At 40.5% G+C, this 15,090-nt stretch overlaps 1 protein-coding gene across 4 annotated transcripts in view; it reads left to right on the top strand.

Annotated features, from left to right (window-relative positions):
• LOC148641605 (glutathione hydrolase 1 proenzyme-like) overlaps positions 1–15,090 on the top strand; it is a 67,913-nt gene that overhangs the window by 47,545 nt on the left and 5,278 nt on the right. Inside the window, exons 1-12 of one of the 4 annotated variants that reach the window (XM_088618825.1) lie at positions 2,099–2,185; positions 3,429–3,628; positions 4,391–4,561; positions 6,270–6,400; positions 6,494–6,583; positions 7,329–7,521; positions 8,482–8,642; positions 9,363–9,512; positions 11,771–11,907; positions 13,894–14,081; positions 14,193–14,320; positions 14,603–14,715. In XM_088618825.1, coding sequence (XP_088474951.1) covers positions 4,395–4,561; positions 6,270–6,400; positions 6,494–6,583; positions 7,329–7,521; positions 8,482–8,642; positions 9,363–9,512; positions 11,771–11,907; positions 13,894–14,081; positions 14,193–14,320; positions 14,603–14,715 — 1,458 coding nt within the window. In that variant the 5' untranslated portion in view covers positions 2,099–2,185; positions 3,429–3,628; positions 4,391–4,394. Of the gene's footprint in view, positions 1–2,044; positions 2,186–3,428; positions 3,629–3,694; positions 4,083–4,390; positions 4,562–6,269; positions 6,401–6,493; positions 6,584–7,328; positions 7,522–8,481; positions 8,643–9,362; positions 9,513–11,770; positions 11,908–13,893; positions 14,082–14,192; positions 14,321–14,602; positions 14,716–15,090 lie in introns of those variants that run through there. The other 3 variants (XM_088618824.1, XM_088618827.1, XM_088618826.1) reach the window with 3 other exon arrangements.

Raw genomic sequence — 15,090 nt, 5'->3', positions numbered from 1 at the left:
CTCACAGTACACTATTTACTGTACAATATGTAACCTGTGGTTACTTTTGTATATACTGTATAACAATAATATAAGAAACATTGTAAAAGCATAGACAAATGTGAAAATACTATACACATTTAGGTAAACATTTATAAGAGCAGTTAAAGGGCCCTGTTCTTTTTTGGTGGGTAGAATTATATATAGTGAGAAACAATATATCCGTTGTTGAGTACAGTAAATGTCCTAAGACCTTTGAACTTGCTAGTACAAAATGTACCAAAAGAAAAAAACATCATGTTTTCTTTACAACATATGGTTGGAACAGCTCTAATCCTACTACTTCCAAAATAGGCCATTATACAGAAGGCTGGAAAAAGAATTCAATCTCCCAAAATAGAGTACCTTTGTAAAAGAACAGAAAACTGAAAATGACTCCTTAAAAACATCCTGTAATTTAACAAAAGTGCAGTACTGAAGTCCCCTTTACCATTCTGTGAAAGCTGGTCTTTTATATCACTTTAACAGTCTTATGAGTTTTCATTAACAAGCAAAAGGCACTTTTCATTAACCTGAGAAGTGTGTGCTGTGTGTTGACTGACAGGACTGGACTAATTACTGTATTTTGGTGGCATTGCATTGCTTTGGTGTGATTGGGGAAAGAATGCAGTCCGACATGTTTTTGCTTTATAAAATTGGGCCGCTGGTTTGTGGGCTCTCCTCCTATGTTTAATAATGAAAATAATGCCAGGGATTTGCAGCTGTAAAGGAAAAAAATCTTGGCTTTTTTTTCCCCTTTTATTCCTGTGTTGGAGATGTATTTTTCTTTGGTTACAAAGAGGGAATCCAGTTAACCCTTGGCCAGTGCGTGACAAGGAGCTGGAGAAACAGGTGGTGTGTTTTTCAAGTGCAGGAGTGGGTTCTGCAAATCTTGTAAACGTGAAATGCCTTTAGTCCTAAGACTTTTTTTCTTACCTATGGTATCGACCTCAAAGAGAAAAAGAATAATCTTAAACTAAGGGGGAAAACATTTCAGGTAGTTTACGTGAAAGGTCACAATTATATTATGTCCCTTCACTTTCTACTTCGTCATGCTAACATAAGTGCAGTATTTTAACCCTGGTTTATAGCAGGGGAGAATCCGAGGAGTTTGCTGGAATCTTTCGCTTCCTGATTTTAAGTATGGAATTGACAAGGTAGTTATTCCCAACTAACCTACAGTAATCCAGTTATTATTTAACTTTCAAAGAATTCAGAGTTCAGTGTATTTGAGAAGGTTAATTACCTTCAGCCAGTGAAGAGAGGGCCAGGAGCAAAGTGCTCTCAGTTAATTGTTGCACATGTTGACCCAAACGCTCAACCAATGAGCAAAACCTTTAGTCTACAAGGAAAGGACAGAGAGACATCCTAAGAGGCCATGATCTAAGCTAACAGGATTTTGCCCTCAGTGAAGAAAACTGCATTTCCATGACTTTTGTCTACATTTAAAAATGAAGGACCAATACCACATTTTATTTTATATAATCATATTTGCATACAGTATACATTGATTACAAATTTGGACACAATCAATTGCAAATATATTGCTAAGTACTGTATATATAAACAGCCAACAAATCTTCTCTTTTTCAACAATTTGCTGGATATTGGCAAAGATCTATTTCCTTAGGCTGTGCAATAAAACATAATCCCATTTACAATATATACAGTATGTTATCAGCATTATCTGTTTACAGTAAGTGAGAGGTCTAAAGAGCACATTTAAAATGGTATTGAAAATGGCAAATAGTTGCAGTTGCATTAGTGTATTATTCCAAAGTGTTATTGGTAATTTTTCTGAAACTAAAAAGCTGTGAAGTAATCTGAAAAGTAATAATTTAGAATGAGGGAAAAGGAGAGTGAGGGTAAACCTTCAATTTTTAGGTTATTCGATTTTCACACAAAAAAAGTGAATTACTTTTATTTCGAATTTTCTTCTGGTGTTTGCAACCAAGCTACAGTATCACTTTTTTGCCTCTGTAACACTATAGGTTCCAGGTAATAGCCAAAGGTTATTTTTATATCGATAAGGTGAAAGTTGAATGGAATTGTGGCAGATGCACTTTGAAGCCCAACCCTCCGTACAGTCTAAAGGACTGTGAGAAAGAGGTGGGACACAGATCAGTAACAGAACCGTCGCTTAACAAAAGGAGTCTACCATAATAAGGTATGAAACAGAATATATATATTGAAATTAAATTACTGTCTGAAGTCAATGTATTTTATCTTAACTTGTCAAGCCTGTAAAAGCCACACTCTATTATGATGTCAGTTATAAAACGGAAGCTACTCAAATCATCTGAAGTCAGAGTTGTTTTATCTTGTATTTCTGCATAATGTAAAAGTTATTGAGCTAGCACAGGATTTATTGTCAGCTGGAAAAGTGTTGGTTGAGTTTTAACAAGGACGGTCGGAATCAGTAAGACATACAGAAATATGACTATTTGACAGTTTTGTCATTTAAAGGACTCTGTACTTTAGTACTTGCTTTTATTGTAGCTGATTTTACTGCCTGCTCGAAGGCAGTGCAGGCGTTGTTAATGAGCCAATTCACCATTACTCTAAGAGAGAAGCTGTTTTTCAGGAAGTACAGTGAGGTACACTACTCTCTTGTGTAAGAAGTGTTGGCAACAGTGAATTGTGATAGAATGATACTTGAACTATGATGACACCTCCAACCAGACTGATTCTGAAAAATGCTAGTTAAAAATAATTTCTTGATGTGCTGCTGCCTACTTTAAAAATCTTTAATAAATAGGAATAGTGATTGCAGACTATTGATTCTTTTATATGAATGATTTTAAGAATAAGAAGGCATGACTGTTAAACAATGCTTTGTGTTCTAGATTTAAACATAAAGTACATATTAGACACACAACATTTCACCTTTGGCACTAGAGCTCACACGCTATACTGTATATTAAAAAGTGCAAAATACATTTTTTTCTTAAAGAATTGACCTTGGTATACAGAATGACAAGGCTAGAGGAATTCCCTTGAATTTGTTTTTGGGAAAGTTTCAAATCAGAGAAATTGTGTTGTGCAAAAACAGTTTTTGAGTGCCATTATTAAGTTATAGTCAAGACAGCTGCAAAAATGCGCCAAAGGGACAAATGATGCAGATGTTTGCACCCAACTGAATAACAGACAAAGATTTAGCTTAAAGGAAATGGTTGGGTAATGATTTTAGCTGTCATAATTAAGAGTTTGCAATATTTGGCATATCTTTCCCGTGCTTACTTGTGACAATCAATGATTTGCCCGTAAGCTCTCAATGTTACTGTATGAAATCACAAGCACAGACACGCCGCCTTTTCACTCCTGTTAAGAATGGTAATTGCTGCAGGTAAACTGGGTTGGGAATGAGGGCCAGACAGTGTCAGTGCTGACAGCAATTATGACATCACTAGCTTCAGACACGTCTGGGCAGAAGCTGGCAGCCTCTTTTTCGTGGTGAACAAACTTTACTTGACTGTACAGTTAAGTGGAGAGAGATCAATGGAAAGCGTGTAATTACCTTGGCACCCTTCATCGTCCTGAACTCTGTGGATGTGTTGCACCTACCCTTGGTCCCTAGCAACGTTTGCTACTGTACCAAACTCACAATCAGGTCAGAATGACTTCATTTTTTAATTATATGGGGGCTGGATTTTTTTTGGGATCATGCAATGCATCGTCATGTCACACGACATACAGAGATAATGTCCAGCTTAGGCTCAAGGTTGCACATTGAATCTTCTTTAAGAATGAATCTTCTTTAAGATGTTTAGATGGGAATTGAAGACTTTCGGCATATTCATGAGTGACAAAACTTTAGTCGAGCCTGTTCCCTGGATACAAGATACACAGGAAAAATGAAAAACTGAAGCCAGAAATACAGCAGATCCACAGGAGCCAAAGCTATCTGTCTTTTCAAAATCTGGACATGCAAATTATTGCTTTGTGGTCAACGTGACCCATTAAGGCACAATGTTTCCTCAAATGGAAGGTATAAGTGGCAGAACCAGGTCATTCAACACTTACTAATCAGTGAACAAACTCTGACTGAAGAATCTGTTTCCCAGGTAGGTCTGCACAACTCACCTGAGACTGGATACTGCTTTCTTAAGGAACAGCTTAAAGGGATTCAATAGATGATTATAGAAATAAAATGTCAAGTCTATCACAACAAAGTTATTGTTGAAACTCCACAGCTATTTCTAGTTTCATAGTGAAACAAGGACTGCGCTCTATTAGTGTTCTTAGTGTTAGTGCATGTCGTTCAGTATGTCTGTTGTTCCAGGGGAGGGTGGGTGGTGGTGGGGTTGATAATGTTCCGTCTTTCCTCACAGTTCTACCTCACACAAACATGTCTGTCACCTTACGTCTGCAGAAAAATGAAAAGAAAGTCTGTCATTGTCGGTGTGGTGGTGCTGTTGCTGGCTGTGCTCTGTATCTTCCTGGGCATCTTCTATGGGCTGGACTCAAGAGCCCCACCAAAAGAAGGCTACTACACCCATGCTGCTGTGGCTGCAGATGCAGGCAAATGCTCCGAGATCGGGCGGTGAGTTTCTTGTGTTCTGTGTGCCACTGATGCCCCAGGGCACTGTAGAACCGGCTGCATTACCTGTTATCGCAACCCTTTTACAACAACCACATCCATTAATTGTCCTTCTCTGTAAAAGTTGTTCTGGTCTAATCGATACCTGGAAGGGCCACAACCAAGCAGGTATAGTGAGACACTGTAAAATCACGAGATGCCTGGGAACAAAACAGAACTGTTAAGTGCATAATTAATTGAGTTACCTGGTTACCATGCCACTTTCTAGGACCAGTGTTGGGGAAGGCCAGTATAAAATAAGAAAAGAACAATGGAAGCATTCTTCATTAAAGATGATTTAGTTTGATTTTAATATGTCTAGTAACATGTTTAATATAATGGGCAGAGCTATTAGTCTCACAGGTGAATATTCTTTTTTTCTAGATTAAAAATGTATCTGTAACTGTGCCACCGGCTAAAAACATATTTAAAAATCCACAGGACAGTCAGATGAATTTTAATTATTTCTGTGACTCACTCTCTGAATGTAATTTCCTGTACAGGAAAAAAAATGATCCAGATTTTCTAAAGAATCCTGAGGGTTTCCCAAAACCCCTATTAAGGTCTGCCTTGCCAACGTTGGAAAAAGACTGCACATTAATTTCTTATTCACTCTAGCCTTTGTCAAAAGAGTAATTGAAACTTCTTTGGTATGCACTGCTAAAATCTAATAATAACATCTTGAGAATGGGATGTGCAAAGCAAATAATTTGGGCAGTAAGCATAGACTGCTGTAAGAAGTGGAGTCAATTGTTCAGATGCCATCTTAAAGATAATCTAGATTGTTCTTCAGTGTAATTATGGAGGGCAGAGCAGTAACACAGTGTTTAGCAATGTTACCTTGCAGCACTGAGGCCCTGGGATGAATTCCCAGTGTGCTATCTGTGCGGAATTTGAATGTTCTCCCCATATTCTTGTGAATTCTCTCTGGGTGCTCGTGTTTGGTCCCATAGTCCGTACACGTACTGGAAGGTAGATTGGCTTTTGGGACAAGTGGCCTTGAGCTGAGTGTTTGTGTCTACATCTGCCCTGTGATCCACTTGTCCATCCAGGGTGTATCCTCCTTTGAGCCCATTGCTTGCTGGGATAGGCTCTGGCTGCCCCCGGACGCTGGTATTGGATAAAGCAGTTAGAAAATAGAAGGATGTAGTTATGGATAACTCCTGTAAATTGGTTATAGTGAAGTGATTCTAGGTTAACACATTTATGATCTTTTGTGTAACGTATCGTTGAGAATCCAGTGTGCCACTTTGGCTGCTCCGGTCCTCAGTAGACTAGACTAGTATTCCCAGATTTAGAGCAATGCGACAGTCAGACAGTTCAAAAGAACTGAATATTGTAAGGATTGAACGCAGAAAAACACGATGGGACTTGATTCAATCTTTCAGAATCTGTCAAAGCACAACCCTGTTGATTTCTTCAAAATAAAAAGTGAAACACAATCCGGAGAACACAAGAAAACTAAGACTAAGAACAGAAAATGTCCTGCTTTTACATCTTTACACGGGGTTGTGGGAATCTGACCGCACTACCCACTCACGCTGCTGAAACTGCTACACTTGCTACTTGCAAAAAAACAACATTCTCGGGTCAATCAGCTACTCCCCACCAAATAAGGTCAATTTTCCAAAGGGCCCCCTGTCATATATTACTTTTCCCATGTTTGTTTCAGAGACATCCTGAAGAGGAAAGGCTCCGCAGTGGACGCCTCGATTGCAGCTTTACTGTGCGTGGGACTCATGAACGCTCACAGCATGGGCATAGGAGGAGGGCTCTTCCTCACTATATATGATGCCTCCACAGGTAGAGTCTGCAGTTCAAGAGAGAGGGATCAGGAAAAGTCTGTATTAATTCCGTACAGTGCAGATCCTCGATGAGAATCGTTTACTTTTTCAGGACAAGTAGAGGTTATCGATGCCAGGGAGACCGCACCAAGGAATGCAACAGAAAACATGTTTGGCAATAACACACAACTGTCCCAGAAAGGTAATGTATCCACTTTTTCACTAGACACTAACATCTGGGTACCTGGCAAGTGCTTGTACATTCACTGGAGCTCGGAACTGAAGATTAAGAACTCTTCTTACCCACATTTCACCGGTTCACGCCGCTGGCATCCCCTGTCCCTAACTGATGAACCCCATGGCCAGACTGTCATTAAATTAAATTGCCCCCCTAGGAATGGCTAAAGTATTTTGAATTGAGCTCCCTCAGCCAAGCTCATCTGCGTCTCAGACCACTCACCCTCTCAATGTATACAGGCAAGTCTAAAGCTGTTAAATGGTCCTGAAGAGACACAATGCACCTACTGTAATGCCTGCCTGTAGTTTACTTGGAAATAACCTCCCAAAAGTGTAAAGAAATGGGGACGCTATACTATAAAAGCAGTGCCGCACTTCGGATAAGATGTAAAACTGAGGTCCTGATTCTCCGATGTCATCACAAATCCCAGGGCATTTCTCGAAAAGAGTAGGGGTGTTACCCCAGCGCCCAGGCCAAATTCCCCCCTGGCCTTTACCAATCATGGCCTGCTAATAATGCCCGTCTCTGAACTGGCTTCATCACTCTGCTCTCCTCCCCACTGAAAGCTGGTTTGTGGAGAGTGTACTGGAGCACTTTGCCTGCCATTACATCATCCAGATGGTGGTGGTGGTGTGGATCTCCATTATTTTTATTATTATTATTATTATTGTTAATAATCACCATTTTCTTTACCCATTTGCTCCGGCAGGTGGGCTGTCCATAGCTATTCCGAGTGAAATCCGGGGGTACGAACTGGCACACATGCGCCATGGCAAGTTGAAATGGAAAGAGCTGTTCGAGCCCAGCATTGCCCTGGCACGCAGTGGGTTCCCGGTGGGCAGGGCTCTGGCTGCCGCCATCAACGAGAACAGGCAGACGATCGAAGGAGACCCGGCGCTGTGGTGGGTGAACGCCGCGTCCTCTCGTGCTCCGCTCATGGGCTTTCTCTGGTCACCAGCGCCGTACGGAGAAGGAGAGCAACAGGACTCTCCGAAATGGAACAGAATTCACCTGCGCTTTCAGCCAGGCCAGTGTTTGATCTTGATGCTTCCTCTCATTTCCACCAGCGGGAAAAAAATCATTCTATTCATGTTCGATCCATCCATTTTCTAATCATTTTATCCAATACAGGGGAGCCAGAGCCTATCCTGGCAAGGAATGGGTGCAAGACAGGATACACCCTGGACAAGAAGGCAGTCCATCACAGGGCACCCACAGACACAGACTGAAACACACACACATTCACACCAGGGCCAATTGTCCCAGAAGCCAATGAACCTACCAGTGCGTCTTTGGACTGTGGGAGGAAACAGGAGCACCTGGAGGAAACCCACACTAACACAGGGAGAACATACAAACTCCACAGAGATAGCGCCCCAGGAATTGAACCCAGGGCCCCAGCACTGCGAGGCAGCAAAGCTCACTCCTGCAACCCTGTGCCACCCTCTGTTCAAGTTAAAATTTTAATGCTTCTGGTAACTCTCTTTAATCTCAACCTAACAAGTCTACTGGACAGACTACGCAATTATCTCAGCATGTCCAGGTTTCACCACATCTTCTAGTGTTTTTGAATTTGAGGCCAGAATTGGAAGCACATTAATTGCGTCTTTATTCCTCCTTATATAACAGGTACCTTGGGAAATCTGATGACCTCTTACTGCCCTTTTGAAAATTTCTCGTAAACTTGAAGCCTTCAGAATTGCTGTGATTTCGATATGCATCTCCCTTTCACATGGCATTTTGGCTTTATGTACAATGCTTATTTAAATGGAGAGGAGAGTGGCTTTGCAGTTCCCAGTTTAGAAGGAAGTCTTGCATGTTGCGAAGATGACTTTTATTATTTTCCTTTTTTTCCCCTGCAGCGAGGTATTTTGCAACTCGGAGAAAAGCATCCTGAAGGAAAATGACACCATTAAACTTCCCAGATTAGCTGACACCTACCAGAAAATAGCTGATGAAGGACCTGATGTTTTTTACAATGGATCCCTGGCACAGGACATTGTAAAGGACATCCAATCAGCGGGTACAGTAAATATCTCCTCATTTTCTGGAAGAAAACTGAAATGGTGGTGAGGATCCCACACAGTAAGAAACTGGTCTGATGGCAGACGATGGGAAATAAACTGGATTTTATGGTTCCTTTAGCTCAGTTTTAAAAACTAGTCTTAATTTTTTTCCTCTAACACATACAAAGACATCTCTCACAACTAGAGAATGTTTAATACCTTCAGTAATAAAAATGGGGTGGTCATTCACATTTTTATGTGTGCATGAACAAATCTAGGCACATTTATGAACCAGAAATGAAAACTTAAAATTAACATGTTGTGATAAAATCATTTGGAACACATGGCTTTGGGCCCGAAAAAAAAGATACAGCTTAGTTAAAACGTCTGTCCCCTTTTAGTTCGTCAAGACATGAGAAAGGTCACAAATAAGAGGTCTTTTTTGTATTTTGTTCTGTCTCTTGAGAGCCCTGTGGGATGAGTCCCTCCACCACAGGAGGGAACAATTCAGAACAGCCAATCAAAACAAGCAAAAACACACACAAACGAGCACAGAGCACACAAAATCAAAATGTACAACTGTTTAACTGGCCATTTTATAAGCTACTATTATGAGTGCAAATTGCAGACCTGGCTGCTTGGACCGGGGCTGTCTTAGGGAGACTGACATGCAGCTGGAATCTCACTGCCAGACATAAATCCTATTCAGCTCCTTGGTTTTCCTGGCTGTGTTACAGGGGGAATCATTACTCTGGAGGATCTCCGGAATTACAAGCCTGAGCTGAACCTCGAACCGCTGAAGATCAAAGTGGGAGAATACACCATGTATGTCCCGAACGCTCCCTCCAGTGGCCCTGTTCTAGGGCTCATACTAAACATACTTGAAGGTACATACGAACCTCCATGTGACAAGGTGGAGCTGTCTGTATCTAACCAGCTTTCTTTAAAACATACTCCTTTGTCACTTAGAGCCTTTACAGCCTTTGATTTCACTCTTCTTTCTCAGATACAAGAGCTTTCTTCTCCTTCCCTGGGCTGCTGTTTGATCACAACAATTGAAAACCGTTATTTCCAATGGGATGCCCATATAAACCACAATTTATACTTTGCATTTTGAAAAAAAAATGAGCTGAGACGACTCTGAAAAAAGTGTCTGCCCTGGCACCTTTACTAGAATTTTTTTGGTCTGTTGGTCTGTTATTGAATTGGATCCTGTTGTATTGATCAATTCATTCAGTGCCCACCAAACAGGTCTTTTGCATCATGACACAAAAAAAACGACAGTGTCGTGCTGCAGTGAAACTGTGACCTAACTGTGACTGTCAGTGTCCTTAATGTATTTCACTCATTAAGGTGCAAGAACAAAAAGGAATCCATTCTTTTAATTCAATCCTGGTCTACTTCAATTGCAGGTGGTCGGAATCCAGTCCAAACCTAATTGTTGTAAATCGTTTCCAGATCTTCCAGTCAGCACTGTCAGCATGATCAAAAATCAATCTGCAGTAGGATCTGGTGTCATTGACTTGGATAGTTTGTTGGGAAAATCATGCTTCATACTAGTTTCCACGAAAGATGGGAATCATGGCCTAGCTGCGCCTAAATTGTTGATCTCCACATTGTAACACCAACTGAGTTCATTATCAGAAATCCAATGTTTGCGTGTGCTTTTAGTTGGACGAGCAGTCATGATCTGGAAATGAGGTATTTTCCCAAACGTTCTTGATTTTCTCTGGCAATACTGTACATATGTCACAGCATCCTGTTATTTAGCAGGGAATGCCAGCTGTGGGGCATCTAAAGCTTAACTCTTTCATTCGTCTTCCCTGAAGCAAGGTGTCTGGCGCTGAGGATTAAACGAATCCCTTTGGAAATGATTAATTGACCTCCCTTGGCTGCCTCCCGCTCAGCCCTTCCTCACATCTCAGACACAAAAGCTTAATCCTCCTAATTTGCTGTTTACGAAGAGACCGGCTGTAAAAGACATCACTAATGAAGCTTTTGCAGCTCGAACGGTTTGATTTTTGCACTAATTGGCAAGTCCCCCCACCTCCTGTCATGGCTTCACATCCAGGGACTGACATCATGAGGTTCAGGCAGAACCAAAGTCTAAGAAATTAATCACTGGAACATCTTTTCTAATCCACTTCTGAGTGCTGCATATTCAGATGTACTAATAGGAAAGAGCTGGGCACATAACTGTTTTTTTTTTGCACACTTCTAATATTAAAACACCGAGCAAATATTAAAACACAGAGCAAAACAAATGACAGTGTCTTGCTGCGGTGAAACTAAGCAGTATTTAATATCAGCGCCACAAAATGAGAATTAGCTGGAAAATCTGGTGTATGAGTGATGTATTTTGTGAAGGAAACCCATTTTATTTAGTTTAAGATTAAATCTAGGCTAAATCCAGTCTTATTAGATCTCTGAATGTGAGCAAGCCTGGACCTGATCAGCACTGTACTGGAATGGATGAGCTGGAGACGACCGTGTTGCCTCTGTTAGTAGTGTTAGTGGATCAGGCAGTGGTGCTTTTCACTCTGGACTATAATTTCTAAACCAAAGACCGAGTTGGTGACCAGGATTGTATATGATTGTATTCTTCAAATGAGACATTAAAAACTGAGGTCCTGCTTTGTTATTAAATATCCTGTTTCGCTTCTCATAAGAAGGAGCTGTATTAACCCTGGTGTGCTGGCAAATTTTCACTCTGGCTCACCTTTTTTAACCTCATCTCCTGGCTAATACCAGCTGCCGCACATCACCCAGGTGATTGAAGTGGGTCTGCTCCTATCAGTAAAGCTCTTTAGGGTCTTTTGGTTTGAAAAGTGCTAAAGAAATGCAATTAAATGATTTGAGATAGTTCTAAATAGCCAAAGATGCTGTTAGGTTAAATAGAGACTAAATATCCTCTATTTCTTTTAACAGAACTTGAAGATATTTGTTTGGGAAGAACAAAGTAGTTGTAACTACAAGAGGGCAAATAGAACCTAGTACTACAGAGGTGGCTGTTCTCTACAACACTACTCTGAGTAGCATCTAACATTTTGTCCAACGTTTAAAAAACAATTCAGCTGTCTTAAAGTTCCCAATGGAAATATATATATACAGTACATTAATTCAACATGTAACTGTGTGTTTGCAGGGTACAACTTCACCAGTGCAAGTGTTTCTACCTCAGAGACGAAAACTCTCACATATCATCGCATTTTAGAAGCCTTCCGGTTTGCCTACGCCAAGAGGAGCCGACTGGGAGATCCCCGCTACCTCAATATTTCTGACGTAAGAACACAGCCCTCTTCCTAAAAGTTAAAGTTAAATTGAAATCAAGAGATATTATATTACAATGGCATAAGGCACTAGTCAATGGCTTGTTTAGAATATTGCGTACAATTGTGGTTGCCGTGTTATAGAGAAGATATTGCTGCTCTAGGATCAGTCCAGGGAAGTGTAACTAGACTTTAGGGAATCTCCACACTGACAGGCTGAAAGGACTGAATGGCTTTTGAATGAGGGGACTACTGTAAGTATTTACCGTTTTCAAAGATATTGACGAAGTCCATAGAGTGGACTTCTTCAGAACTGACAGTAACACTTAAAGCAAAGTACACACAGTAAGTGGAAACTACATGTATTAAAGTGCATTTAAAACTAAAAATAAGAGGCACCTTTTTATTCAAAGGGTTGCTGGAGCCTGGAACAAGCTACTCAGCCTTGTTGTTGAAGCCAATATCCTGGGTTTCTTCAGAAAGTGGTTGGATGACATCATTGGATCAGTTAGTTACTAACAACAAAACAGGGCAGATGGGCTCACTGGCCTCTTGCTTGTAATGGTGTGCGTGTTGTTTTTATGATAACCTGCAAACTCAGCATCACTGTTGTTTTTGCCATGGTTGGGCTACCATCGCTTATCTTCTGTATTTTTTTAAAAGTCTTAAAAACCTAATAACAAATATTGTTAGTGTGACTGCATATTTTTGCTTCTTATGACACCATCTCAGCATTATGTAATCTGAGAGGCAGGGAGAGATCTGTGAAGGTGATGTTGTACATCTTGTCCTAACTTGTTCTACAAAAAACATTGGTTTTATCACCTTTGACATGCTTCTCTGTACTGTCTTTTTAGGGATTGCTCGAGAACATTACACATATAACACATTACGCACTGCTTTAAACAAAACACATCCACTTTACTGCAACAGCCTGACTAAAATAGTGCCTGTTTAGAGATAATTTAAAGATAAGAATTATAAGCCATTAAAGGCCTAGCCTTTAACTAAGAAATGAAAGTACGGGTGCTGTATAGCTAGTAGAAAGGACTGCCATTAAGATTAATCTGATCTGCAACAGTGTGCAACTGATATACAGTACCAAATGGACAATGAGAGAAAAAAATCATTTTAAGGCAAAATATAGTGCCAACCATATTTTGACGCTGGATGAAAATTGTCATTCAAGCACGTCAACAAAATCAACACAGAACTGGTTAAGAGCACACACAAGAGATGTTCTCCCCTGGCCGTCTCAATCTCCAGACCTCAATCAAATTGCGTATTTATGATTTAACTCAAGATAGCTGTTCACCCCACGAAAACTAAACAGACTGAGATGTTGAAGCAATTTTACATGGAGGATGGTTAACAACATTCCCCTCTGAAGTAGAGGAACCTCACAGTGCACCATAGGAGGCGTCTGCTCAGTGTGATCCCTGCCAGAGGAAGATTTACAGGGGGAGCGAATTAAATGTGACCCTCATTACTTAATTATAACAAATACAACTATTAAGATTATGATTATACATTTAGTTTTAAGCAAGAAACATGACCTAATCTGTAAATCTTTTGTCTTCCCGCTATCTGTAAATCTGATGTTTATTATTCCCCTTTTATCGGGGATATGGATAACTTTGGAGAGCGCTGTGTGTTGTTAGCTTCTCTGGCGATTCCTAAAGGGCCAGGAATCATTTGAGATTGTGGCCCAGTGCTAAAACAATTGGAAAAACAAAGTTGTTTGAGCATGATGGCAAATGAGGAAACTTGACAGGTACTGTGGTACCTAGTAAACATCCATTAGGCTTATAGACCCCCTTAGACATTGATGGCCTCAAGATGTCCGCAGTCCCATGCAGAATCAGATAGTTCAGTAGAGCAGATAAGGATAATGTTGTCACTTGATTGTCTTCTCCCTGCTTGTCAGAGAGAGACATTTTGTGTAAACGTCTGAAGATTGCTTTTAACTGTAACCAGTTTCTCTTTTCTTTATCGGCAGCTCATCCAGAACATGACCTCTGATTACACTGCCACAGCAATCAGGAAAAAGATTACAGACAACACCACTCACCCTGTCCCCTATTACGAACCTGAATATTACAATCCCGACGACCACGGCACGGCACATCTCTCCGTTATTGCCGAAGATGGAAGTGCAGTGTCTGCAACCAGCACCATTAACCAATAGTGAGGATCCAGGTCTCCTTTTCTCTACAACTCGTGTGGCATTGGACAATGACAGAGAGACAAGTAGCACACAGCCTTCTAATTTGCTTTTCTTACATTTGGTTCCAATAGCTTTGGGTCGAAGGTTCGTTCTCTGTCCACTGGCATAATCTTCAATAATGAGATGGATGACTTCAGCTCTCCATTTATAATTAATGGCTTTGGGGTTCCTCCTTCACCAAATAACTTCATTCGACCAGGTAAGCGAGCACCTTACTATTAATAGAATTGTATTGTATTAACACCATGTGATACCTATTGTAATAATAAATTAAATAGATGTGGTTTTCTATTTCAGCTGAGGTGTTTTTTTAGCCGTGTTTTTTCAAAAGACAAAATTTCTAAAAGTTTAGAAATTGAACTCCCAACAAATTAAATGAAGGCAACAGGCTTTCAGATTAAACGGTTGACTTTCCTTTTGTAATTAATATGGAAATTTGCCCCCCAAGAAGCTCGGGTCTCATAAAAAAATATATCCACAGGTAAACGGCCTTTGTCGTCCATGTGTCCCGCTATTCTGTTTGACCAAAACAACAAAGTCAAAATGGTGGTGGGTGCGTCTGGGGGCACAAAAATCACCACCGCAACCGCACTGGTGAGTTTGTTTACTCCTGGAGTGTTGTGAGACAAAAACAGGCAGGCCGCCGCCCCTGAATACTGCAACATGGAAAAAAGACTTGGAGTGTCAGTTTGTTCTGAGGTTCTTCCTAATCACAGATATTTCTGAAATGACCCCATTTTTCACCAACCACTCCCCAGCCATGCCATTAACTGATTTAGGAAGGGGATTGATGGCAATTTTTATACCTTTTACACTCACGTTGCCAGCTACAGTACATTTGTTAAAAAGGAAGCTTTAGTGGCTATATACACCATTGAATATACACCAGTTTCAACTCACTCAGGATCCTGTGTTTAAATGTAGATAAGCCTGCAAGTAGATAGTAATTTTGAAAAATATACCCTGGAT

Source organism: Lepisosteus platostomus, chromosome 24 (assembly GCF_059453375.1).
Source record: "Lepisosteus platostomus isolate fLepPlt1 chromosome 24, fLepPlt1.hap1, whole genome shotgun sequence".
Lineage (NCBI taxonomy): Eukaryota > Metazoa > Chordata > Actinopteri > Semionotiformes > Lepisosteidae > Lepisosteus > Lepisosteus platostomus.
Note: the sequence above shows the minus strand (reverse complement) of the source record. Positions and strands in the feature narration are given on the sequence as shown.